Here is a 26321-nt window from a genome sequence, read left to right on the forward strand (position 1 = left end):
GATTCAAACCACTCACCAGGAAAAAAATCCCACTTCTCTGGATCCTGAGAGCAGATCTCAGCCTGTGTAAACGGCGAGTCATCTCCCATCTCACACTCTGGGCCCACAGGTCTTGACCGGGGATTATCGAATTGACAGAGCCCGGCTGGCCTCTCACTCCATATCCAGGCACGTTTCGTTTTGTTAATTACCCTCTTTCGCTTTTGACGTAAAAAGTCAAGGTCTGGGTCAGGGCCACTTGTGTATGTTCCTTTCTTTCTCATTAGAGTTGCCCAGCTCTCAGGGCCTCTGGCTAAATTCTGCCTGTGTTTAAAAATGTCCTCTCTCACTTCCTGACCCCTAAAAATCCTTCATCCTGATTTCTGCGAAGCCACTTGAACAGCAAAGGAAATAAGGGACAAGACCTTTTAAGTCCCAATCTGCTTTTCCCTTCTTGGAGGTTTGTGGCTGTTTCTCAAGGGCTGTGTTTCTTCACTTTGCCAACCCAGGGAATGTGGCACTTTGTGACCTGAGGTGGCCAGGTCAGCAGGGGCACAGTTGGAAGGGGCTGAAACCCACTGCAGTGGCAGGCTTGCCCAGAGCACTTCCTGGCCGCAAGGCCCCTCTCCCAGTTGATGGTCTTCATAAGCCTGCTGTCTGTTTAGGGTCCTCAGAGGCAGTCCCACCATCTTAAATTTACCCAGAAAAGCATCAATTTAGCCACAGGGAAAAAATGATGCTTTTCAAGCCCTGGCCTTCTCAGAATACTTCCCCTGGTACAGATACCAGGAGAGGAAGGGAGGAAGAGTGCTCCTCATTGCCTGGCCAGACCTCCTTCATCCTTTGTGCCTTGATCAGACCTGACCTCAGCCATGAGGCCACCTCTTTGAACTTTCCCTCCTAGGGGCTGAGAGGCTGCACTGCACTCATCCGTCTTCAGTCCCCACCTGTCTTGAACTCCTGCCGTTGGCCAAGTGAATCAGTTTATGAGGTCCTTGAGGTGGAGCTCATGACCTGGCACAGAACGGACACTCAAGGAGCCTGCTGGAGCTGATGGGCTAAATCAGCTTGGACCCCCTAAGAAGCAGAGGGCTCCTTGCTTTCTGACTGGTCTCAGCAGTAGCACCGTCTCTAGCTTGGCTTGCAAAGACCACTCCCATCCCCTGCCATGTCTTCCTGGCCTGACGGAGTAACCAGCTATCCCCAGGGTCGCCCCCAAATTGGTGTAAGAGAAGGTTGCCCAAACGCCTAAGGAGATTGCCGGGGTGGTTGCGCGGGTCTGTGCCATATGGAAATGGGGGCCGTACACAGGTTGCCGGGCTGCTTCCCAGCACGGTGTCAGGGCGTTGGCCTTCCTCACCTTCTCCAACCACGGGAAGCCCCAGAGAGCCTGGTGAGCCCCTTGGACTCAGGGTCTTTGCTGTCCATCGCAAAGAGATAAAGGTGCAGCTCAGGCCGTCTTCCTGGGGGCTTGGTGGCGGTCAGGCAGGAGATGGAGTGCTGGGAGTCCCTCTGGAGAAGGCCCCTTCCAGACTGAGTGCCGTCTGTCAGAGACAAGGGGAGATCCAGGTTCTGTGTGGGCTACAGCTTAAATAACATGGGAAAGAACAGAACATGAGGTACAAGAGTGACTGCTTCCTGAGAATGAAAAGAAATCACAACCCATGCCTGGAGTCTTGGAGATTCGGTCCTGTTCATCTGAGTTCTCCATCTACCAGAAGTGCTTATGTGTGAGTGCTTCCTCTCCCACCTAGAACACTCTATAGCTCCCGAGACTGCAAGTAAAAGGCCCCAAAGCTTGGGCTTCCTCTGTTTCAGGGTGAAATGCTTCTGACTGGAGACCCTGATGGGAAAGGTGGGCACCCCCTTCCCCCAGAACTTGAGAGGCCCCATGAGAATTGTCATTTTTCCAGCTTCTAACCTCTTGCCACCAGCTGCCTGTCCAGCATGTGTCTCTGCCCAGTGGGGCTGCATCTGGCATGGTGCTCAGGGCACGTGGTCCCACGCTGGCCATGTGGACCCTCAGAGAGGACTTGGTGTTTTGGCCAAGAGCCGCAGGATGTAGCCATCAGGCCTGGAGTAGAAGGAGCCATGGCCTCACCGCCCTTTGCTCACGAGCGCTTGGCTGGGGTGATTCACTTTTCCCCAATGACCAAGATAACAAAACCCCGCTTTTCCCTTTGGTTCTGTCCTTGTCTGGGGCTCGTGGATTGTGCCTGCTGCCTGGAAGAGGAGCCACTCCAGATGGACCCAAGCTGCGTGGTTGTGGCTTTTCCACATGGCACTGAAGGTTTTGATTAAAAAGGTGGAAGAATGGTGCTTTTCCTTCCTGTCAGCCAGACCTTAAATCAACCCCAGAGTGAGGAAGCGCTGTCCAAGGCTGCCGTTCAGTAAACGCTCTCCTTTGTCTGCTGGCTGTGACTGAACAAGCAGGCTTAATTTCCAGTCAGGATTTGGGGTTGGAATGAGCCCCCTTTGCCCTCCTCTTGCCCATCCTGCTTTCTTCACCCAGTGCCTGCCCCCAGGGTCAGGCGGGCTGGGCTGAGTTAGTTTACAGAACTCGGAATCAGCCAACTTGAGTTCAGGGAGAGGAAAGCAAGGGGCGGGGAAGCCTCTGGAGGGTCCTCCTCCCTCCCTGGCCCAACTCCTGATTTTACAGATGGCGAATTCGTCTGGATTCTTGGCGGCAAGTGGCAGGTACTTAATTCCCAGTTGCTCAAACAAAGGAGGAATTTATCGGAAGGGTGGGGGAAATGATGGAATGAAACCGTGAGAGAGACACGGCTGTTCATGGGCTGAGGAACCCCTGGCACCAGGATGCTTCTCCCAAGGCAGCTCCAGATTCTACCCCAAGCCTCCAGCCCACAGCTTCTGCCTGAGACGGGCACTCCAACCTGTTGTAACTAAGACGATCCCAAAGATCTCTGATCGGCCCAGCTGTCCTGAAGACCTCACGAAGGTACTTCTGATGGGAAGACCCTCCCCCTTTCTCCACCACCCTTTCCCCTGCTGTGAAAGTGCATGTGCACATACATTTGTTCAACAAATATGTTGAGCACCTACTATGTGCCTGGAACATCGCCAGTTCACTTTAGCAAAGCGGAGTGGAGAGATTACAGGTTTTGGAGCCAGGCAGGCCTGGGTTTGAATCTGTTTACTCACTACTCTGTCTACGAGCATGCACAGAGTACCAGCTGCTCACCAAGCACTGTGCTGGATTCCCACGAGACAGGAATGAACAACATTCCTGCCCCTCAAAGAGCTCCCCAGGACTCAGTGTCCATATCTGTGCCCCACGTATGGCATCGTTCTGGGGAGCAACAGAAGTGTGAATTGGTGGGAAAACTAGTCAAGGGACCAGTGACTGTCAGCTGGTCCCCTCCCAAGCGCCCGCAATGCCTCTGGCCCTGGCTCCTACTGGAGGCCTGGTTCCCACCCCTGCCCCTGCCCACAGCCAGGCCTGGTGGCTCAGGGTGCAGAGCTTCCCACAGCTGACGCAGATCCCCTTGGGAAGTGTCGAGGGGCAGCCAGCGTACGGCTGTGGGAGTGCCCCTCCCCATTCCTGTCCTGGAGGAGAAATAGGGTGGACCCCCCAGGAAACAGCTGCCTCCACCCTATGGGCGGGACTGGCAACCCTGCAGGTAGCCCGTTGTTTGGAAGGAAGGGGACCCCCTGGAACCCCTTTCTTCCAGAGTCTCTTGCCTCTTTCCTACTCAGCTTTTCCTGAAAGCCGAGTCTGTCCACTTTGAGAAATTGCAAATGGTTTACACGGGGAATGTCAGCTGCCCACACATGAAAATATACACATCATTAAGCCCTAAGTGCTTGCGTCTGGAGATAGAGCGGACAGTCTCCTGGGCTGACCTTTTGTTCACTGATGGAACCGCTGCTAATGAGTGCGGAGCTCCTTGGAGGGATGTTTTCATATGTTGAAGCGAAGCGTATGTTGGCCATTAGCCTGTGTGCGGGTGTGTGTATGTGTGTGTGGTACGTACGACAGCGCTATGCAAGTGGCCCTTGCCAAAACATGCGGAGTCCACTGCACCTCATTATCCAGTCCCCACAGGCCTCCAAAGAGGGCTTGCTCTTCAAGGCCAAAGTCACATCCTCCTCACACTATTCGAGAAAGACTGTGGCATCCTTGGAGGATCTGATACTGCTTAGGGATAAGACTCTGACCGGATTGCCTGGGTTTGAATCCTGTCCGTGCTCCCATGCTAGCTGTGTGATCTTAGACAAATTACTTAACTTCTCTGAGCCAATTTCGGCATCTGTAAGATGGAGATAATAGTAATAACACCTACTTTGAGAGGATTGAAAAAGCCCCATGTAAAGTTCCTAGGACTTAATATGTATTAGGTGCTCAAGAAGCAACGGTGATGACAATTGTCCCTAGGACGTCGCATGGGGTGGAAGGTCCTGCCTGCTCAGGGAATCATCTTGGATGCAGTTGTATTGGAAACAGGCCCTGAAGACTAGGTAGGATTTGGATGTGCCATGAGAGGGCAGGAGGAGCTCCTTCCAAGGGGACAGCAAAGGTCCAGCAGCTGGAAAGCCGGAGCTCAGCCGGGACGCAGCCAGTGTGAGGCCAGAGCACTAGTGAGCGGACGGCATGTTGCGGAAGCAGGTCGAGAAGGACATTTGGGGCCAGGGCTGAGAAGGCACCGGACTCGGTCCTTTTGCAGTAGAGCTGTGTGGTGTGGAAAAACTCCCCTGGGGGCCGTCATGTCAACGTAAGAACAAGTGGTAGCTGTGAGGGGCCTACTGGTTAGTTCAGATGAGAGAGGAGAATTCTCCAGACCAGGGCAGCAGGGATGGAGAGGAGGGCTTGGGTGGCTGAGATACCAGGGCTGAGGTTGTGCCTGTCGTGGGCGCCTGTTCCTGTCTGACAGGCTGGTTTGGAGTGGGCCGATGAGGCCAAGGCCATGTCCTGCCCCCAGACCTGGCTTAGGACTCCCGGTTCAGAGCCTATGCAGCTTAGGTGCATGCCCCAAACTCTGGGGCCTGCCGCGGAGCACCCCCAGCACTGGTCCTGGCTCCACCCCGAGCCAGCACTGTGACTTGCTGGGGTCTCTTCTCTCTGCTCCCCATCTGTGCCACAAGTGGGTGGAATCAGTTAGTTCTGAGGGTCTTCCCACGGGAGCCTCCTGTCTTCTTTTCCTCCTCATGCTCCTTCTCAGGTCTTGACTCTCTGAACAAGCATAGGGCGTGTTTCCAGGAGGCTCTGAGGGTGACAGCAGAGGCGCTCACTTCAGGAGTGTTGGCAGCTACTGAGGAGGTGTGGGAGGTGATTCCAAGAGCCTTTCATGTCCCAACCGTGCTTCCATCCCCGGGCGCTTCCAAGGACACCAGACACATACAGTGGGTCCCATCTCCACTCTGACATCTGGACACAAGGGACTTAGAAGCCAGGAGATGCTCCAGGAACATGGTCCTCAGACATGCAGAGTTTTTCTCTGATGCGGGAAATGAGGTTCCTTCCTCCTGCCAGTCACCATGGTGCAGAGGGAGGCAGCAGTGCCCAGGGGAGCAGGAGCGGTGCCCGGGGCAACTGACAGCAGCGGTCCCCGTGATGCCACTCTCAGTGAGGATGAACAGCAGTCAGTGAGAACCAGCCTCACGAGACAGGATCGTGTCAGCTGTCCCCACCTATTTAACATTATCTGGGCGAGCCCTCCTCACTCTGAGCAGCACCCCCACCTGCTCCAGCCTCCAGGCCTTTGCCCGCGCGGTCCCCCTCCCCCCTCTCTTTCAAGGTCCAGCTCCTGTCTTTCCTCTCCCGGGCTCCCTCCCAAACCGATCTCTCATTTTTTCCCCCTCGACTGTTATTGCAGAGGTCGCCCTCCTCAGGTCTGAGATGAATCACTAGGTAATTATTTCAGGTGCGCCATCTGGCTTCCCTACTCTTGAGCCCCAGAGGCTGGTCTCCCTAGGGCGTCTGCAAGCAAAGCCCTGCAGCAAGGGGCTCAATAGTGCCACCTTGTGGACTGGTGGCTGGCCTGGCGGAGGCTGAACTTCCTGGCCCACAGAGGCGGAGCTGGGGTTGGGGCTTCCATCCCTCCCACTGGAAGTCCCTGAGGGAGGCAGAGCCTTGGGTGTGGTGGGTGATCAGTCAGCACTGGCTTCCTGGATTGAGTGCTCAGCTAAGCACCTACGGGGAGGGGGGTGGCAAGCCCAGGCCAAGCCCATGCCTGCCCCCACCAACGTCCCTCCCTCTCTAGCCTGGAATGCCCCAGGCAATCTCTGTTAGCCCACAAATCACTCCAAACCCAGCACACGCTCCCTCTTAATTCGTTGCTCTACAAATGCAGCTTCAGGACAAGTCCCTAGCTCTTCTAACCAACCAGACCCACCCATGACCCCTGCCAACCCCCAGCTGCCTTTTCTTTGGAAATCCCACAGCCTCCAGTGCACTGAGTCATTACTGGTCATCAGTGCCTTCCATGCCTGACTGTTGCAGGTTTCCACATTGATGGAGCAGAGGATGGTCCAGCCTAGGCAGCACGTTGAAGTTTAGGGTCACAGGCAGTGGGGCAGCACGAGGGCGCTGAGAACTTCACAGGCAGACGGGGACAAAAGGGAGGAGAGGGGCTCAGAGGTGTGAAAGTACGAAGCCCACTGGGTCCCTGCATCCATTTCACTGGCCTGCCCCACTCACGTCCAAAGCAACACGAAGGGCTCTTCTCAGTGCACTGTGGTGCCCAGAAAAACACCCAAGCAGCCTTCACATCTTGCTGCCTGAGAGGTGCATTCTGGTTAACACACAGCAGGATGCCCAGAACCTGTGGCGTAAGCATCGGGGACAGCGGAGAGAGAGTCTGGCCTTAGCGGGGTTGGAGGTACGAAGGAGCAAGTACTCTGAGAGGAATGCCGAGGGGGTCCACCCAGTATGCCCATGCTGCGCCCATCCCCTCTGGGCTTGCTGGCTGCCTGGCCCCATCCAAGTGCAGCCCCAAGGTCTTCTGGTACCAGATTCAAGGTCAGTTTCACGTTCCATAGGGAGAGGTGGAGGGGGCTTTTATCCAGAGGCACAGACCCACAGAGAATGGATAAAGCACCCCGAGCTTTTAATTCCACCTCTGTCCACCTGCCTTGCCCCTGCCAACCTCAAGGGGGAAGAAATGGGGAGGAGTCTTAGCCAAATAGGAGAGGGAAGTGCATTCTCTTGCTCTATTTGTGACTTCAGGGGCAGGACAGGTGGCCTTGAGGCCTACAGCTCCTCAGGGATCCAAGTCCTTTCTCATCAGGCCAGAGGGGAGTGAGCCCTGTGCTCAGGCCACGTCCCCGAGGCATGTCTTGCTGTTTTAAGCTGTCCTGGAGTTGGCCACAGGGCCCTTCTTAAGGGCAGCTGAGGCTCATCCTGACTGTCATCAGAGTGAACTTCCTGGCAGGGCCAGGCAGACTGGTCACATCGAGGTTGGCCAGCCCGCTGGTTTCAGCTGCCGAAGACCATCAGGAGTCCAAGCATTCATGGTGGGGCCTCCAGCAGAGACACCGTGTCTGCAGTCCTTCCTCCAGTCCTCCAAATCCACACTGCTCACCACACATTTCCAAGGAACCTTGGTGCCTAAATCCATGTTGTTGTGTTAAAGTCAGGGCCTGCGGGCTAGAGCTACTTGAGACCATCTGGTGACCAAAGAAATCAAGCATCTCTTCACAGCACAGCTGGCTTGAGGGCGTCCCAGGCCCCAGGGGGAATTTTACCAGTGACCCCCACCAACACCCCTTCTCCTGGCTGCTTTCAGCCCTGCAAATATCTCAGGGCCTTGAGCTCTTTTCTGTTTGATCAGAAATTAGGAAGAAGTCTTTGATGTGGAGGAGAATGACCCCCATCCTTCCTCCCCATCCTGACCCTCAGCTTCATCCCAGAAGGACAGTCCCTGTTGGAAAGGGCCATGGCACTGCCAGCCATAGCTCCCTGGCATTCCTGAGCCTGCAGTGCAGTGAGGGTGGCATTCCTGTCCAGAGCCCACCTGGCCTGTAGGGTACACCCCTCCCTTGCCCAGCCGCCTCACAGGACTCCTGGGACCAGAGGGATTAACTTCCTGGAAAGAGATCTGAGACTGTGTGGAATCTTCCTGCCTTCAAGCCGCAGAGGATGGACTGTGGTTACTGGGACCCCAGCGCTTTCCAAGTGTCTGAGGGCCCTTTTTCTTACGTGATGCGTCGGACCTTGCATGTGGGCTGGGGAGAGCCTTCTCTGTGGGTCTCTCTTTTGGAATCGACTTCTCTGAACTGGAGGGGAAGGATCAACACCCTCCGATTCGCAAGAAATGGCCCAGGGCAGAGGTCAGACTGGAGCTTGGGGCCTCTTCCACAACAGTGAGCATCTTTTCTGCAAAAGGAGCAACCGTTGCTCCAGAAGCTGACGGTCTGCTGGTTGCACTTCTGCTGTCTCATTTCTCAAGTCTGTAGTGTGGAGAGGGAGGGACAGTCCAGGGCAGTGTAGGATGGAAGGTGGGACGAAGCTGCCGCCACCCGGGACTGGCAACAGCAGACCTGGGGGGACATGCTCGGAGTCTGCGGTGTTGTGTAATGGGCTTTGCCTGCACTTGGGGGAGCGGGCAGCATTTGCTGGTACAGCAGCTGCCCCCGCCCCAACACACACCTGAGGCCTCCCCCACCCAGGGTCGAGGGGCCCGGCAGGCCCTACTCGGGAGGGAGGCCCCGAGGGCAGAGGAAAGCCTGCAGAGAGGACAGGAGCAGGCCTGGGAGAGAAACGAAGAAGGAAGGAACTCAGGGATGTGGACGCTCAGAACGGTGGGGAGATTTCATTCACCAGGGCCATGCCAGGTTGCTGTGGGCACCCCCTCCACCCCCGGAACTGAACCCCCACAGACACCGCCCAGTGGGCTTAGCAGAGAACCCATTGTCATGCTTCAGTAGCTGGAGAAAGCCAGTTTTTCAGATTTCAGCATCTTTGGGGAAAAAAATGTGTCTACATCCCGTCTTCCAGAGCCCACTCCCAGCAATTTTCTCAATTATCCCTGTAATTTATTAGAAACCCACCTCAAGGCCCAGCTGGTGAGCAAACAGCTGGCGGAGGGCAAATGTGGAAGGGGAGGGGAAGGGGTGGGAGGGCTGCCTCTGGCTTCCCAGAGGGGACTGCTGCTCCTGGGTAGGACCAGACACTCTTGGAATTGTCCCTTCAGACTTGAAGTTCTCAGGCCAGGCAGCTTAACCGGAAGGAGGACAAAGTGATCGTGGTGACATTTACTGCACACTTTCTGCCATGTGCCAGGATCTGGGCTGAACTCTTGACCTGAAGTTTTCATTGGTTCATTCCCGGAGAAACTGATTCCTCATTATCCTTTTGACAGCCGTGAGGCTGTGCCACAACCAGGGTCCCCCAGCTCCAAGCAGCAGATGTGGGATTGGAACCCAGATCTGCCGATGTTCTGCCCGCGTCGCAACCCTCCCCTCGCTGCTGTGCCCTCCCCAAGCTGCCCCTTTAACCATCCAGATCCTTTCACACATGACCTCACAGCAGGCGGGGTCCATCTCACATCTGCCCCCCTCCCCGCCGCCGTGGCTAAGAGACTGCGGCTGCTCAGAGGGGCTCCTTACACTGTGAGCACTCACACACCTCACTTGGATCTGATGTCATGATCCGTGTTTTGCAGATGAGGACAGCAGGGCTCAGAGGAGCCATGTGACCTGATGAGGTCACACACGCTGTCAGTGGCAGAGCCAGAAATCTGATCCTAAGTCCTGGCTGGCTCACCACCTTTCAGCCCGGCCCCCTGCCTGCACCACCCACCACGGTGCCCAGGCCCAGGACCAGGTGCGGACGGGCGGGACACCCGCGTCCACCCAGCCGCCTGCCCCTCCGTCACTGACGCCTCCTCTTCTCTTCCTCCCTCCAGTCCCCGGTTTTCATCGCCCAAGTTGGTCAGGACCTGGTCTCCCAGACGGAGGAGAAGCTCCTTCAGAAGCCCTGCAAAGAACTCTTCACTGCCTGTGTGCAGTAAGTGCTCCGGCCGCCCGGCCTCCCCCCTGTGCTTCCCTCTCCGGGGTGTCAGGCCCCTCAGCCGCCACTCACTCAGTCACCTGAAAAGGGGCTGCCTCTCACTGCCACCAGAGCTCTGGGCACCTGGGGCATGTCTTCAGTGCCTGGGGGCTCCAGCCAAGGCACCCTGCTGCTTGTCTACTTATGAAGGGACAAGCTGCCAGGGTGTCAAGTCCAGAGAGAGCGTCTGCTTCAGATGGTGTTGAAAGCCAGTGCCTTTCCAGGCTGTTGAGACAGAGAAATGTGCAAAAATCCTTCCTGGGTCACACCCCACCACCTCCACCACACCCATCACCTCCCACCACCTCACTGCGGGCTGTACAGAGACCCTAATGGGACGAGAGACCAGTTCGCGGGGGCAGTGCCAGCCATGCACCAATGAAGCCCCATCACCCCGCATGCACACGCCACAAAGGCGTAACTAGGCTCACACACGTTCCTGCACCCACTTGCACTCTCCTCGTGAGCTGCCATGCACGCGCACAAACATCCATACACACCAAGATGACAGCTGGCTTGAGTCTGGGGGCTCTTTGTGCACCCTTGTTCCAACTTTGCACCATAGACATTAATTGAGCGCCTGCTGTGTGCTTGACACTCTGCTGTGTGGGGGATGCCTTGTGAGCAAGAACCCAGTCCTGCTTTCGTGGCTTAGCGCCAGCTCCCCGTGCATGGTGAGAATAGCTGGGACGTTCAGGGACAGCCAACTTGGGGCCCAGCCCCATGACAGGTGCAGGGGAGAGACCACCGTGAGCAGAAACAAACCTGGTTGCTGCCCTCTTGGAGGTGGCTGAGGGTCACCTTTGACAGTGGGTGAGGTCCCTGGGCTGTCCCCCTGACCCTGAGGGAGGGGCCCTCCTAGCCCCCACGCCAGCCCCTGTTCTCAGGTTTGGCAGGACATGCCTCCACTCTGTGTGTCCCGTCCCTTCCCCAGGTCCCAAATGCCAGGGCTAGATGGGTCAGCATGTCCACTTTTTAAAGGGGAGAAGTCCATCCCTGCCTACAACCAATTTCAGAACCCTCCAGGGCCTGGCTCTCAGCAGGTGGCCAATGAATTCTGCTGCAGGGATGAAAACCTCACTGGTCTCCGATCAGATCTGGAGCCTGCACCCCTCTGCCCCTTCTCAAGACACCACCCTCTCAGAGTCCCAATCCTCCCTGCACGTAATCAAATATTCCTCTGTTTTCATCTCAGCTCCTGTTCCTTCTTCGGAGAGATCTCCCTGACCCCCAACCCTGGGACCTCACTTACCCCTAATTCGTGATAACATGTTCCTGGGGTCATTTGTTTGGTTGTTATTTACCTTCCGTGTCCCCCATCCCAGCGCCAACATGCTCCCCGCTGTATCCCAGAGCCTAGAGCAATGCCCATGGCAGGTGCTCACTAAATCTTTGCCGGATCAGTCAATCTCAAACAGCCTTTGTAGAATGATGTGACCTCTGGCCACTCCTGCTGCTCCCCATTGGAGGCCCCTGTGTGTTTGCATTTTCAAAGACTGGAAATGGACGAGGCCGGGCTGTAAACTGCTGGATATGGTTCTGCCCGTCTGCTTCAAGATCAGGACTGTAAAATGTTCGTGTGTTTGTTCCCTCTGAGCCAGATCTGTCCACGACTATCTGAGGGGAGAACCCTTCCACAAGTACCTGGACAGCATGTATTTTGATCGCTTTCTGCAGTGGAAGTGGTTGGAAAGGTGAGTGCTCCCCAGCACACCCCACTCACAAGTGTGTGCCAATGTGTGTTGGCAGGGCGGGTGTAAGTTTTTCACCTGAGAAGTCATATAGAAATCAGTCGCCTCCCATGGGCCATGGTTCAAATAAAATTAAGCATTCTCCCTCTTTTAATTAAGTTCTTATTCTTCCTTAGAAATGCCGTATGCTTATTAACACGCACACACACACTCATGCACACATACACTCAGCATCTGGTTCTTACTTCTCTGGCTCACTGTCTTTGGAAATTCTTTCTCTGCCAGCAAATAAGGAATGGCCATGGTCTTAGAAAGATTTGCGCATCTCCCGTGTAACCCAGCCCCTAATGATGGACATGGAGGTTGCTCTCAATTTTGTGTGCAACCTTCCCTAAGTAATGAACAACTCTGTACACATACCTTTATGTACTTTTGCAGATACAAACATAGAAATTCCTAGCAGAGGAATGTCAGGGGCACAGGTTCTAAATTGGCAGGGACTGCCAGATTGCCCTCCCAAACGGCTGCCCGCATTCCCAGTCCTGCCAGCGCCAGCGCACCTGCTTCTCCTCAGCTTCATCAACACTGTTCTTGGCGTGTGAGAGCCAGGTTTCCTTCTTGTTTATCTTTTCATCTCTCATCATAAGTGAGACCGGGTGTCTTTTCATTTGTTTTATTTGCCACCTTATTCTCTGCAAAGTGCTCTCACGCGCACGGTGGGGACGTGGCGGGGCAGAGGTGGCCTCCCTGTGACTGATGAGGAGAGACAGAGAGCACGTGGATTGCCAGGTCACCCCGCAGGCATTAGAGCAGCCAAGGGGGGACCCTGGCCCCAGGCCCAGAGCAGTGTTCTGCCCACCACAGCATCCCAGGATTTGCAGGACAGGGCAATGCCTGCATTAAATCTATGCTGGCTAACCTGGTGAGGTGGGCACATCCTCTCCTGCCACCCAGGGTTCCTGTGCCCCGGAGGCCTGGCACTCACAGCCACCTGGGCACGCCATGGTCAGACAGCCAGGAGCCTTCCTGCTCCTGCACGTGTATCTGCACCTGTGTCGGCGAGTCCCCCGCAGACGCTTAGGACATGAACCTGCAGGACACGAACTTCATGGCCCCTCCCTGAGAACACACCCTGCCCTGCAGCCAATGGGGGACTTTCCTTTCTACTCTGACCGACAGGGGTGACAGAGCAAGCAGTGGGTGGCCTTCTCTTTTGGCACAAGCCTGCCACTGGCCACCTTGCCTGGGCACATCATGGCCCCAGGAGACACAGAAGCCAAGCATCAGCCACATGGAGCCCACCGCCTGGGCCTGAGTCCTGGCTCTCCCTTTTCCTGGGGGGCCTGGGGAGGAGGCTCCCCTCTCCACACCGTGGTTTCCCCATCTGTGTCGTGGGGTCGGGATGAGATGAGGTGGCCCTGCACACATCTGAACGAAGTCAGCCTTTAGGCCCTGGAAGGCGAACTGCTGAGTGCAGTCGACGTGACGAGTCGTCACCGAGCTCGTCGGCATCACCGCAGCCTGTGATGAGCTCCACGGCTGGTGCTGAAGGGAGCGGCCGACAGCCTGCTGGGGAGGGATTCATCCTGCCCCACCTGCCACTCTGGGGCCCTGGGCCGTGTAACGCACCCCCCTTCCCAGGGTGGCGGCGTGGGCCCAGGATGCTGGTCGTGGGCTCTGCAGCAGGCGGCCTGGACTACTGACCAGCCGTGACCTCGGGCATCTCGTTTCACCTCCTGAAGCCTAAGCATTCTCATCCGCAGAATGAGGATAGTCTCACGTCCGGAGGCTGGTGTGAGGATTACACGAGTCCGTGTGCAAGTTGCTTTGAGCAGTGAGGATTGTTACCACGGAGACCCCCCAGCAGGGGCCGGGTCCTTTATCCCTAGAGTTCTATTGTTTTTATGGGTTTTTCTTAGTGGGGAGGTAATTACGTTTATTTATTTGTTTATTATTTATTTACTTATTTATTTAAATAGAGGTATTGGGGATTGAACCCAGGACCTCATGCATGTTAAACATACACTCTACCATTGAACTATACCTTCCCCACCCTGTTTCCCAGCGTTCTTATAATGACAGGTGACACTCAGCAGCTTACAAAGAGTCTTTGAATACATATACCTTTTCAATATCTCCATTTTCCTGAAGACGTAAGGCTCAGAGAGATTGATGGGTTAGCCCTGGGTCACACAGCAAGGGCCTGGCTAGACTGGAACCTGAACCCCAGATTCCTCACTCAAATCCTTCACCCTTAGTCCACCCAATACTCCTGTTCCAATGGAATCCTTCAGCTGTGACCACTGGCTTTCACTTGGCTTGTCAGTACCGAACGCATGAAATGGAGAAGTGGACTTTTCAAATCTGTGTGCTGACTGCAAAGTTAAGCCCTTTTGGGAGCATTAAGCTGTGGCAGCCAGTAGGACAGAACCCTGGCCTAGAAATGCCGTAAATGACTGACAGCACCCCGCCTGCCCCCCTCTTCCTTCTTTCCTTGCTAACAAGATCATGGCCTGTTGGTGCTGTACTGTTGAAATATTAAAGGGATTTTTTTCCCTCCCAAGGTTAACCAAGAAATTCCTCGGAAATTGTATTACACTCATTTCCCCCAGCAGAGGAGCTTTGCGGTAATGTCGACCGACTGTTTGTTCTCCATGTATCGTAAACTATTAGGCCCTGACGCCTTCATGTGGTTTCGAGGGCAGCTGGAGGAAACGCTTCCCAGGGCCGCATGGCGGAGGCAGGCGCATGGCAGGTCTGCTCTCGGCCGGGCTGCTGGTATGTGAGATATGGAGCAAGGGGGAGTCCTGCAGAGGGGCAGCCAGGGCCCCACTTCCCGAAGAAACACCAGAGAAGAGAGAGTGAGTCACAGCGCATGAATCCAAGACAGGTGTGCCAGGGAGTGCCCAGGAGTTTTCAGGGCTGTCCTAGGAGAACAGTGTGTTGCCAAAGCTGTGATTTCCGGTGAAACCCAAACCTTCTAAATGACCCAGCAGCGAGAGAGTTTCCACGGGAGATTCATTCAAGAGTGGCTGGGTGACCAAAGGTTCTCTCTCGAGCTGACCCAGTTCTTTGGCCCACTTCAGTCTTGCTCCAGTCCCCTCCCTCGTCGAGACTCTTGGGGTGTGGTTGGGGGATGCTCAAAAATAGTCCTAGAGATCCAAGAGCCAGTTTTAACATCGTCATATCTGCTTGTTCTTACTTATTAATTGACTGATGGGCATTTAGATTGTTTCCATATCTTGGCTGCAAAGAACATGGCAGTGAAAACATGATAGTGTTTATACAGTGGAATATTACTCAGCCTTCAAAAATAAGGCAATTCTTCCATTTTTGACAATGTGGATGAACCTGGAGGACATTATGCTAAGTGAAATAAGCCAGACACAGAAAGACAAATACTGAATGACCTCACTTAAATATGGAATCTAAAATAGTCAGACTCAGAAGCAGAGAGCAGAGTGGTGGTTGCTAGGGTAGAGGGGGAGAATGAAGAAATGGGAGATGTTGGTCATGGGTACAATGTTTCAGTTATGCAGAAAGAATAAATTCTGGGGATCTAATGTACAGTATGGTGACTACAGTTTACTGTATTATTTTCTTGAACTTTGCTAAGAAGGTAGATCTTAAGTGTTCTTGAAAGAAAGGACGGCAGGAAAAAAGGAAAGGAAGGAGGGAATGGTAATTTTGTGAGGTGGTAGAACTTTTTTGTGTGTATATATTTTTATTGAAGTATAGTCAGTTTACAATGTTGTGTCAGTTTCTGGGGTACAGCACAATGCTTCAGTCATACATGAACATACATACATTCATTTTCATATTCTTTTTCACCATAAGTCACTACAAGATATTGAATATATTTCCCTGTGCTATACAGCATGAACTTGTTGTTTATCTGTTAGAATTTTTTTGAATTGAAGTATGGTCAATTTACAATGTTGTGTCAATTTCTGGTGTACAGCATAATGTTTCAGTCACATATACACATACACGTATTCCTTTCCGTACTCTTTTTCATTGTAGGTTAAAATGTTAATTAGCTTGATTGGGGGATCATTTCACAATGTCTATATATATAAAAACATGAAGTTGTACACGCTTTGTCAATTACACCTCACTAAAGCTGAATAAAAGGGGGGAAAACCTGATTTCTCTTAGCCAAACAGGCCAGCGATGAAAAAGCACAAGCTATCTGCAACACTGGGTCCTTGGCTGCAACTAAATTCCATTTATTTATTTGTTCCAAGAGTCCCATCCCAGCCTCATGATCAGAGGTTCTGTCTCATTTGACATTATAAATGATTTTAGCTAATTAAAATGGGGAGTCAGGAGACAAAGTGATTAGTCGTGAATACTGCTTTTGGCAGACAAGATCTTCTAGTGTTCTTGGGGATAAAGGGGGAATATAATACGGCCCCCTTGGTGATGGGAAGGCTGGGAACTGATGGTGAAGGAGTACCCAGACTAGACATGGAAACCAGCAGCCTCTGCCCTGAGGAGGCCAGGTCTTCCCGGGGATCAGCCTGGTGCTGTGGGAGCGCATCTGCAGGAAGGACTAGCCCCAGGCTCCTGGGGACAGGAGGTGCAGCCGTCCTGCTGGGCAGGTGTGGGAGGGCTGCGGTCTCCTTCATGGCCTCCGTGGGACACCGAACCTCTCTGGCTCCTGGCCCCTTCCCTCCCCCTGCACAGAGGACACAGCTTCCTTCTGAGTTTACCCACATGATTTGCATTTGGGAGAGAGAGGGGAACCACAGGGAAAGTGCGGTGAAGCGGCCTCGGCTCACATTCCACATTCGTTGAGCCTCCTGCCCTTCCCTCCCAGCAAGCAAGGACTGCTCACCTCCCAGTGCAAGGCCTAGGGGCGGTGGCCTGCGATTTGAACCCCCAGCCCCAAAGCAAGTCCTTGAGGGTCCTGTCTGCAGCGATGATTGCAGGGGTTCCCCAGGGCCTGGTTTGGAAGACATGGAATTGTGCCTCACACTGGCTGCTCTCAATACTGTTTATTTCTTCTGGATTCTACTATGAGACCCATGTTGGATTTTTGCTTTTTTGCAGGCAACCGATAACCAAAAACACTTTCAGACAATACCGAGTACTAGGAAAAGGGGGTTTTGGGGAGGTGAGTGAACATTCACATATTCATGGAAAGTTCCTGTGCTCTTGTCACCTTTTCTGTCCCTTCTGGATTGGCCTAAAGTGTTCTAAGCAGGGCTTCCAAGCAAATGGGTCAGGCATGCGCCCCCTGGTGGAGAGGGAGGGGGAGGTTCAGGGCCTTTGGGAAGGTCCCACATGTCTTATGTGTCCTGGCAGGGTGGATATTAGAAGGAGGTGGTCTTGGAGCCAGCCTCAGGCAGGGTTCAAGTCTGGAGAGGAGAAATGGGCGCTGCTGCTTGTGTCTGGAGGGAGGAAAGAGGGCATGAGGGGCTTAAGCAACCTGGCCCGACCAAGCTGTTAATATGCACTGTTGTACTTAATCTCATCTTCCCGATACGTGAGGCAAGCCTTGTCATTCCCATTTTAGAGATGGGGAAGGCTGACGTTCAGAACGGTTAGGTGACCCAGACAAGATCACACAGGTAAATAGGGCAGAACTAAGACCAGACTCAAATGCCCTTGTTCCCATTCCTGTCAGGGTTCCCAGGGGCCTCCCATCACTGCCCCCCAAGCCAGCAGCTGGTGCTTGGAAGTCCCCAGTTATCAGTGGCGACATCTGGTTGGAAGCTTGGGACAGAGAAAACCTAGTTGCCTCTGAGAGAGGGACACTCCTTTAGGCCTCGGCCAGCCATCTAAACATTGGTGTACATGGCTGATTCTGCACCTTCAAGGGCTAGGATTTGATAAGGCGGCACCGAAGCCAGGTCTGAAGGGCAGGGCCCTGGGAGCAGTGAGTGCACCCCCAGGCATCGTCGGGTGCTGGGGCTGGGAGCCCCCACAGCCCGGGGCTTGGCCCGCTCTGGCCCCATCGATTCCCAGCCCCTGAGACACAGCACGCTGGCCTTGAGGGCGCTTCAGGCCGGCTTCATTTCATGTGCCCCATCCCTTGGCTTCTTTCTTGCACCTCAGGTCTGTGCCTGCCAGGTTCGGGCCACGGGTAAAATGTACGCCTGCAAGCGCTTGGAGAAGAAGAGGATCAAAAAGAGGAAAGGGGAGTCCATGGCTCTGAACGAGAAGCAGATCCTGGAGAAGGTCAACAGTCAGTTTGTGGTGAGTGTCTGGGGCCCGGGGATGCCCCCTCCTGGTGACCGGGACTTCCATCCCTTGGGAAGGAAGTGGTCCTCCAGGGTGACAGGTCCTCATCTCCCGGGGCGAGGGATGCAGTGAGAGGAGATACTGCAGAAAGGTGCTGCCCACCGCTTCCTCCATCACTAGGTACCCAGGGATCAGCTGTCTGACTGCCCTGTCCCTGGAGCTAGCCTGGCTTCCCTCTGGGCGTGAGACTGAGGCTTCTGTTAACTCCTCAGTGGACAGAAGAAGCCCACGTGGGTCCAGCCAAGGAGCTTTGTTTCCACAGACCCCTGTAGGCTGGTTTCATCACAGTGGAGACCTCAGTGTCAGGGTCCCATCTGTTTATATTCATGTGTCACTCCATCCAGGCTAGGCTCTGCTGCAGTAACAAATTAACCCAGACAACAGAGGCTGTTCTGTCTCTCAAACAAAAGCCCATCTGATCAGACCACCCTCCTCCGTCTTCCAGCTACCCATCCCCCGGGATGTGGGCAGTGAGTGTTGGGGGATTTGCACTGCCTCGGCCGCAGTGACACCCCTCACTTCCACCCGCAGTTCTCGGCTGGTGACCAGCCAACTGTAGGGGAGGCTGGGAAACGTGGAGGAGGATGTGGGTATTTGGTCAGCCATCCATGTCTCCACCACTTGTTATGATGATAAATAATGTATGCACAGGTAGAAAGTCAAACAGCACAGACAGGTGCGGAATAAACATAAAAGCCTCCATTTGAGTAACCATTCCTGACATGATTGATTCATGTACAGGCTTCATTATTTGCAGCCAGTGGGATCTTATTACAAATCTTAGGCTGCAATGTTTTTCCCTTTAACTTGTAGATCTTTTCCTGCAATCAGACCTACAGCTGTGCATCTTTTTTAAAGCTGTGCACCGCTCCCCTGATGCCCAGGGAAGAGACAGGCCATCACCTGTGCGGCCAGTCCCCAAGGATAGAAATCATCTCTGGTTTTTAAGCCACCACAACAAACAAGGCTGCCGTGTCCATCCTTGAACATCCCTTTGGCATATTTCTGGGACGGTGTCTGCAGGTTGGGTTCCTGGCAGAGGAATTGCTGCGTCAGAGGGTGTGTGACTTTTCCCCAGTTACACTCCCACCAGCCGCGCGTGAGGGTGAGCGATGCCCTCGACCTGGTGCTGTGTCATTCCCTGGAGCTAGGCGGGTTTTATAAGGTGACACTCAGAGGGGGCAGAAGTTTTAACCACCTGATGCATGCACATGCTGTTGTGACATAAAAGCGCAGACACCGTCCTGTAGAACCCCTGAAAGGGCAGGTGCCGGCCTGCCCCTCCTGGCTTTGCCGCCTCGCCGTGACCCACCAGATCGGATGGAAGGTGTGGGGGCAGCAGCAGGGGCACCCTGAGGCCACCGAGGCGCAGGGGGTGACGTGAAGCTGCTGCAGCTCCCCCACCTTAACCCTCGCCCCAGCATCAGGACCCCGAGGAGGAGGAGGAGGAGCGGACGTGGTTGGGGATGGTCCCCGGGTCCTCACTGCAGGGCTGTCTTGTGCTCTAGGTCAACCTGGCCTACGCCTATGAGACCAAGGACGCTCTGTGCTTGGTCCTGACCATCATGAACGGGGGGGACCTTAAGTTCCACATCTACAACATGGGGAACCCCGGCTTTGAAGAGGAGCGTGCCCTGTTCTACGCAGCTGAGATCCTGTGCGGCTTGGAAGATCTCCACCGCGAGAACACCGTCTACAGGTGAGCGGGCTCAGCCGGGTCCCGGTCTGGGTCTGGGGTTGGGGGAGCACCCTTCCGTGCCCTCCCCGCCTTCCCCGGAGTCGAGGCCCTGTCATTGCCCCTTGAGGCAGAGACTCCCAGCCTGGAAGCAAGTAAGGGAGTGGGGCCCCCTAGGGGTCCCAGGCGTGTGAAGTGATGTTCCCTCAGAGTTGATGAGATTGGGCCACCAGTCCCTTCCCACCAGCACCCGGGGAAGCTCAGGGGAGCCTGGTGACCTGATCTGGAACCAACCAAAGTCAACCAAAAGAAGGACTTTCGTAAGATCACCACCACAAGCAGGCACCAGAACAGACCCTGGTCCCTCCCACACTGCCTGGCTTTATAGGACCAGGCGTCCAGATTCTGTGAGCAGTGGTCTTCAGACTCTTCTCACAACCCTCCTCGGAGAATTTTGAAAATCTGTGTGCCCTCATAGTTTTTACGTAGACATCTGAGATAGACTATCAGATGTTAAAATAATGGCTACTGTTGGATATTTTGAAATTGAACTAAAGTGACATCACATTTCTAAAGATATCCAGTGGAATCTAATTGCGGTAGCAAATTGATTTCCACCATCATCCATCTAAAAAATGCATGAAAACTCTTTAACAGTGAGGCATTTTCTATCATTTTCTTCTTCACTCCTGCTGGCCCCTACAGAATGTTACTGTAATATAATAATTTTTTTTGCATAAAAGTCATTGATGAGCATTCCACTCTGAAATACATGGATATGTGTAAGATTTTTTTTTAAATTTCTTTTGACCATAAGGCTCTAAGTGTTGAAGTAATTTCTTCTGTTGAGTTGCCCTTAGAAAAATTTAGTAGATCCCGCTTCTAATAGGGACCCTGGAGGTTTTACCCCCTGGAGCCGGGCAACAGAGTAACCGTTAGGAGTGAGGAGGAACCTGTTCTTCTTGTGTCAGTCAAGGGAAGAGCTACTGAGGAAGGGCATGTGGAGGGGAGACCGTAAAGGATGACAGGACATGGCATTATGATGTTAAGGACCTAGAAATGCATATTTACGTGGGGACCCCCAAGCACACACATGTCAGTTGGAAGAGCTTGGTCATGGAGCTCTTGGCAGCGATTATCTTGGGAGCCCAAGAAGGATTTGAAAACAAGGAGTGGTCTTGATGAAATGCCCTTCTCGCCACACCGTCTCCCAATTTGTGCCTTTGTTTTGTTTCCATTCAAGTGAGAAGAGAGTCAGAAAAATCTCCCTATGGGTTGAAATAAGAATCCTCTGCTTGATTGCTTATCTCTTAAAAAAGAAAAAGGAAAAAAAAAAGGCACCCCTCCAAGGTCTGGCCCTTTTAAGCAAGAGGAGGACCACGGTGCCTCCCTGGCCCTGACCACTTGCCGTGGCCTCTCTGAGGGTTTGGGGTCTGTGCCCACCAGCCAGCTGTCTTTCCCACCCGGTGGCGTCCGGTTAATTGAAATGATGGCTCTTGGTCTTATCTGGAACGGTACCACATCAGAAGCATGCAAGTGAATAACAGCAGCACCAGAAGTATTTTGTAATCAGCAACTACACGCAAACACCAGTTATTCCTTGGTGAGGTCGCACCACTGGCTTTGGGCACGTGAACCACTCCCCACGACGACAGCTGCCCTCAGTTTAATGAACAAAGCCGGTTGGTTGAGACCTGGCTTCTCCATCCAGACGCCATGTATCGTCTGCGCAATGGCTGAACTGAGCTGCACACGTGATGCCGTTGGTTGTCCTTGAACCCGTGGAGAAGCCCATTTACTAGTAAAACCGGACACTTCTGCTGCCTCTCCCTGCTCCTGGGGGTGGAGAGGCTCCCTTTCTCCTGAGCATAAGCCTGTGGTCAGAGAAAAGAGAGACATTAGCGACAGGAGGAGGCGGGTGCGGCTACAGCTGCGCCTCTGGCTGTGCTTTCTCCCAGGCTGGAGCTCAGCTGGAGCTGGGGAATGTGCCAGGCTGCTGGGGGCCCCACACTGAAGGGGGGTCTTTGTCTTGGGGTCTGTCATTCTCTCCCTTACAGTCCTCTGCCCCAATTCTGCAGCTGGCGCTTTGTCCTCAATAACTTCTCTTCCTTCATTCCCAGGCCCTGCTCTGCCTTCAGGGCGTCCTGAGATGCAGGGTCTTCCCAGCCCTGGGGTGGGTGGGGGACATCTGTCATCATACCAGCCAGGATTCTCCACCCCGGGGCTGTCAGTCTGGACAGGTGCCAAGACTGGCCTCTGCCCCACCTCCTTTTCCATCACCCTCCGGGGCTGGAGAGATACCTGTATCAAACAGCAGCATTTGTTTTAAATTGCTGGAGGGAGAGAAGTTAGCCCCACATTGTCTTGACCCAGAGAGAGGCCAGACCTCCTGAGCCCAGAGGTGGGAAGGAAACACTCAGGCCTGGTTCGCCCGAGGGGTCCACCCAGATGTTGGTGCGCCCCTGCTGCCCGGAACCCCCACATTCACATGCTGGTGATCTTTCCCTTTCAGAGATTTGAAACCGGAAAATATCCTGTTAGACGATTACGGTAAGTTGGGCGGCCGCCCGTGGGGCCTCTCCCTGCTCTGGAGCAGAGGTGAGCGTCGCAACCCATAGGGAGCAGAGGCCCTCCCAGCAGAGACTCGGGGACACTGACCCTGGGCCCACGGGAGGGCAGAGGGCACAGGTAAAGCTGCTACTTGGTGAAGAAGCAGTGTGACTCTGCATGGAGACGGGGACAGGGAGACAGAGACAGAGAGCACTGAAAGAGGAGCCCAGAATTCCAGAGACTCTTAACTCCCACGAGCTTCCCTGCACCTCATCTTCCCTGTCTGTGAAATGGGAACAGTGGGTCCTGCCCTGCCTTCTTGTGAGGATGGAGGGTGGTGGTGAGGTTCTGATAAGAGGAGAAATTGTTTTATCACGCTAGCCAGCTCTAAGTGTCAGGCATCATGACTTATACCTCACAGTTGTTATCTTCTTGTGTGTGTGTTTGCGAGTGTGTGCACACATGGATACAGGAGCAACGATAGTGACCACTCACAACAGTTTAGCCCCGCGCATCTGACTAGATCTTCCCATCTCTACAGAGGAGGCAGGGCCAGCATCTCTGTGCCCATTTTACAGATGACAAGACTGAGGCTCAGAGGAGCCAACCCACCAAGGTCATGCAGCAATATCAGTAGGGAGACCAGAAACCAGGTCTCCCGCCTAGCATGCCCCAGACACCAGGAAGCCCCAGGCAGAGGGGAGGAAGGGAGGCAGGTCGCTGGTGACCTGGAGAGAGGTTTGAGTATGATGCTCCGTGTGCAAGAGCAGGCAGAGGGCTCAGGGCCCAAGGGGTTCTTGTTCCCTGCTGGTGCCCACCGCTGGGCTGTCACCCGACGGCTGGAACCTGCGTGCTCTCTCCCCGATCCCTGCCTTTGTCAGGGGCTGCTGAGCTGGGAGAATCCACGCAGCTCCTACTTGGTGGTGGTGCCTGGCATTGGGCCTTGCTGAAGTCCAGGCTGGGATGCAGGGCAGTGTTCCTTCCTGCAGGAACAGATAAGGCCACGACCCTGGCGGGTGGGCGGCTGGGAGAGACAGCGCCAGGGTGGGCTCTCAGCGTCACGTCGTCTCAGCCTTTGGGAGTCAGTCCTGGACCTGGAGCTCCAGGGCCACCTCCCCGTCTCTGCTGGGCCCGGGCATCCTCCCTTCTTGTTTCCCCAAAGGGAGAAAACAAACCACCTCCAAAGACCAACAAGGCAGAATAGGGAGTTGCTTCCCAAACTGCCTTACGATTTTTCCCCTTAAGCAAATTGTTGCAAAATGTCAGAAGAATCTCACATTTTCCCATGAAGCAATCCCAGAATCGGGCCAAGGCGTTTTAAACTTTGTGACTTCAGCCTTCCAAGAAGCCCATTAGGTCATTTTATGAGGCAGGCTGGCCATCGGCCACCCGTATCCAGGCGTCCTTTTGCATCTTTATGTTTTTCTCCTAAAAAGTAATAATTTACCCCTGACCTCTGACACCTACTCTTCCAAGGGTCTGTAGTCACCCTGAAATGGCAGATTGGGTACCACTCTTCCTGGGACAGATGAAATGCCAGGGGCCAGTGGCAAGTCTGGGGCCCCGCCCAGCATGGACCAGATTCCCACACAACCGTCCCAGGGACCCGCTGACTCTGCTGTGTCCCCTCAGGCCACATTAGGATCTCGGACCTGGGCCTGGCCGTGAAGATCCCTGAGGGAGACCTGATCCGTGGCCGGGTGGGCACCGTCGGCTACATGGGTGAGTGTGGGTGCGGCCCCTCCCAGAGCCCACCCCTCGGAGCCGCTGGGCTCTTTGTGCAACTTGCAGAGGAAGCGGTCATGGTGGGAAGTGGGAGGTCTTAGCCTGGGTTGGGGGAGCCCAGGGGCCCCAAGGTGCCACTGGACTGCACTGAGCTCTTTGCAGCCCCCACCCCCAGCCCCACCTGTGTCTCAAAGCCAAGCCACTGCCAGGGTCAGGGGCAGAGCTGGCAGGCGGCGCTGCCTTGGGGGAAGTGGAGTAGGGATCTGGTGAGTTGGCAGACAGCCTTTCAGGGATACCCTGAGAAGAAGGGGAGTATTAGGAGGAGCCCAGAAAGTGTCACAAAGTACAATTCTAAGTCGATACCAGCCTCGGCCTCCCTGCCCTGCATTCTCAAGCCTTCTCCAAGACTATCATCCTGGGGGCTGCAGGCAAGAACCCTGGAGCAATGCCAGTCCCCTGGAATGCTCCTTCCAATTAGGGACATTCCCTGGGCCTCCTCCTGCACACCTCACACACATATGCCCACTTACCGCAGAAAGTAGGGGACTCCAGAAAGCTCTGGGTGCTGGCGACATTGTTGTCCTCTACCAGGCTTGCGCCAGCAGCACATGCTCAGGGTTCTGGACTTTGTCTCTGGTGCTGGAGGCTCCTCTTCAGATTGCACGACATTTAGGAACCTGTGGGGTGTGTGTTTCTGTGTGTATGTCAGAGGTGTGTGTATCCATGTGAATGCTGATAGATGGACAGATAATAGATGACAGATAGATGAATATATGGATTAATATATAGGTGAATAGGTGGATAGATGGATGGATGGATGGACAAATGGGTGGATAGATGGCTGGCTGGGTAGCTGGATGATGGATAGATGACGGCCGATAGATTCATCCATGCACCTTTGTGAGTATCTGCTGTGAGTATCAGAGTGTTGCAGGTGTCCATCTGCACAGCCTCTCTTGTCTGCATTTGCGTGGATGCATTTGCCTCCCTGGATGTATGTGGCCTGCCTGATGACCTGAAACTATCTTTTTTGCATGTCTCTGGTGAATCTATCATTCATTTTATCAAAATGTTAGAGAAGCCATAGTGCGAAGCTGTTTGAACTCCAGATAAATTTAAAATCATCTTTACTTTGGGTAGATACACCTTTGTTCATTGAAAATGTGTGCAGCCCCTTCTGTGTGCCAGGTGTCATACCTGTTACCGGGCACAGCAGGGAATAAGGTGGCTGACATTCTAATGGGGGAGACATCAAGGGAATAGATTGCTTTCATGCAGTGTGGTCAGGCTTCTGAAGCCACAGTCAGAGTCTTTTGGGAGCACAGAGGAAAGCAACCAGGACAGGCTCCCTGGAAGAGGTGGTATTTGTAGCAGTTGGTGGGTAGGAGTCAGCAGGGGGAGGAGGTCCCAGCCACAAAGCTCCAGCCTGCTGTGAGCAGCACCGTCACTCCTGGGTGCAGGATGCCCTGAGGCCCAGTTGGCATGAGTCACGTGTGCCCAGGCTCTGTCCTGCCACCAGCTGCCTCTCACCTCTTCTCGCTCCCCTGCTCTGCTCCCAGCTCCGGAGGTCCTGAACAACCAGAGGTACGGCCTGAGCCCCGACTACTGGGGTCTGGGCTGCCTCATCTACGAGATGATTGAGGGCCAGTCGCCCTTCCGTGGCCGCAAGGAGAAGGTGAAGAGGGAGGAGGTGGACCGCCGGGTCCTGGAGACCGAGGAGGTGTACTCGCACAAGTTCTCCGAGGAGGCCAAGTCCATCTGCAAAATGGTGAGCTCCCGGTGAGCCAGACACTCTCCTTGGACTGGGGGTCTGGTGCTGGCTGCCCTCCCCACCCCCAGCAGAGAACAGCAAACAGGCTGAAGGTCAAAGGATCGGGGCACACTCGGGTGTGCCATGAAGCCACCAGGCCCGAGAAGCGGGCACTCCTGGCTGTGGCCTGGGGTGGGTAGCCAAGGCTTCCAGGCAGGAGCCTGGGGTGGAGGCGGGGCAGCCCTGTGACAAAGGAGGTGGGCTGAAGTGAGACACCCTGACTTCCAGCTCTGGGTGGGAAAGGGATGATCCCAGTTGGTCTCCAAGATACAAAGGAATCTTAGGAAAGCCCTGACCCTTGACCTTAGGCCTGCTCCTCCCACTCTGGGTCCCTGGGTGCTGGCTTGAGGCCAGGGTCTGCAGGAGGTAGATGATGATAATTTCAGTCTTTGAGCATCTTATTATCAAATCCATCCACTCAATGGAACACTGGTCACACTTGCTGGGGTCCTGTGTGTCAGCATCTCTGGATAGTGAAATTTGACCTGGCCACAGGCCAGGCTCATTCGGAGAGTGACCCTAGACAGCTGGGTGGGTAGAGCCAAGATGGGGTTGGGGGTGGGGGCTGGAAGCCAGATGGAGGAAGGAATGATGGGAGCCATCAAAAGTGGAGCTGGGAGAGCCCACCCCTGG

At 54.4% G+C, this 26321-nt stretch overlaps 1 protein-coding gene across 2 annotated transcripts in view; it reads left to right on the top strand.

The window, feature by feature from the left end:
• GRK5 (G protein-coupled receptor kinase 5) overlaps window positions 1-26321 on the top strand; it is a 202406-nt gene that overhangs the window by 164211 nt on the left and 11874 nt on the right. For both annotated transcript variants that reach the window (XM_072971986.1, XM_072971987.1), the window contains 8 exons: window positions 9846-9946; window positions 11590-11682; window positions 16735-16798; window positions 17743-17883; window positions 19437-19627; window positions 22116-22153; window positions 23786-23875; window positions 25438-25646. In XM_072971986.1, the coding sequence (XP_072828087.1) occupies window positions 9846-9946; window positions 11590-11682; window positions 16735-16798; window positions 17743-17883; window positions 19437-19627; window positions 22116-22153; window positions 23786-23875; window positions 25438-25646 (927 nt within the window). The remainder of the gene's footprint in view (window positions 1-9845; window positions 9947-11589; window positions 11683-16734; window positions 16799-17742; window positions 17884-19436; window positions 19628-22115; window positions 22154-23785; window positions 23876-25437; window positions 25647-26321) is intronic.

This window comes from Vicugna pacos, chromosome 11, assembly GCF_048564905.1.
Source record: "Vicugna pacos chromosome 11, VicPac4, whole genome shotgun sequence".
Lineage (NCBI taxonomy): Eukaryota > Metazoa > Chordata > Mammalia > Artiodactyla > Camelidae > Vicugna > Vicugna pacos.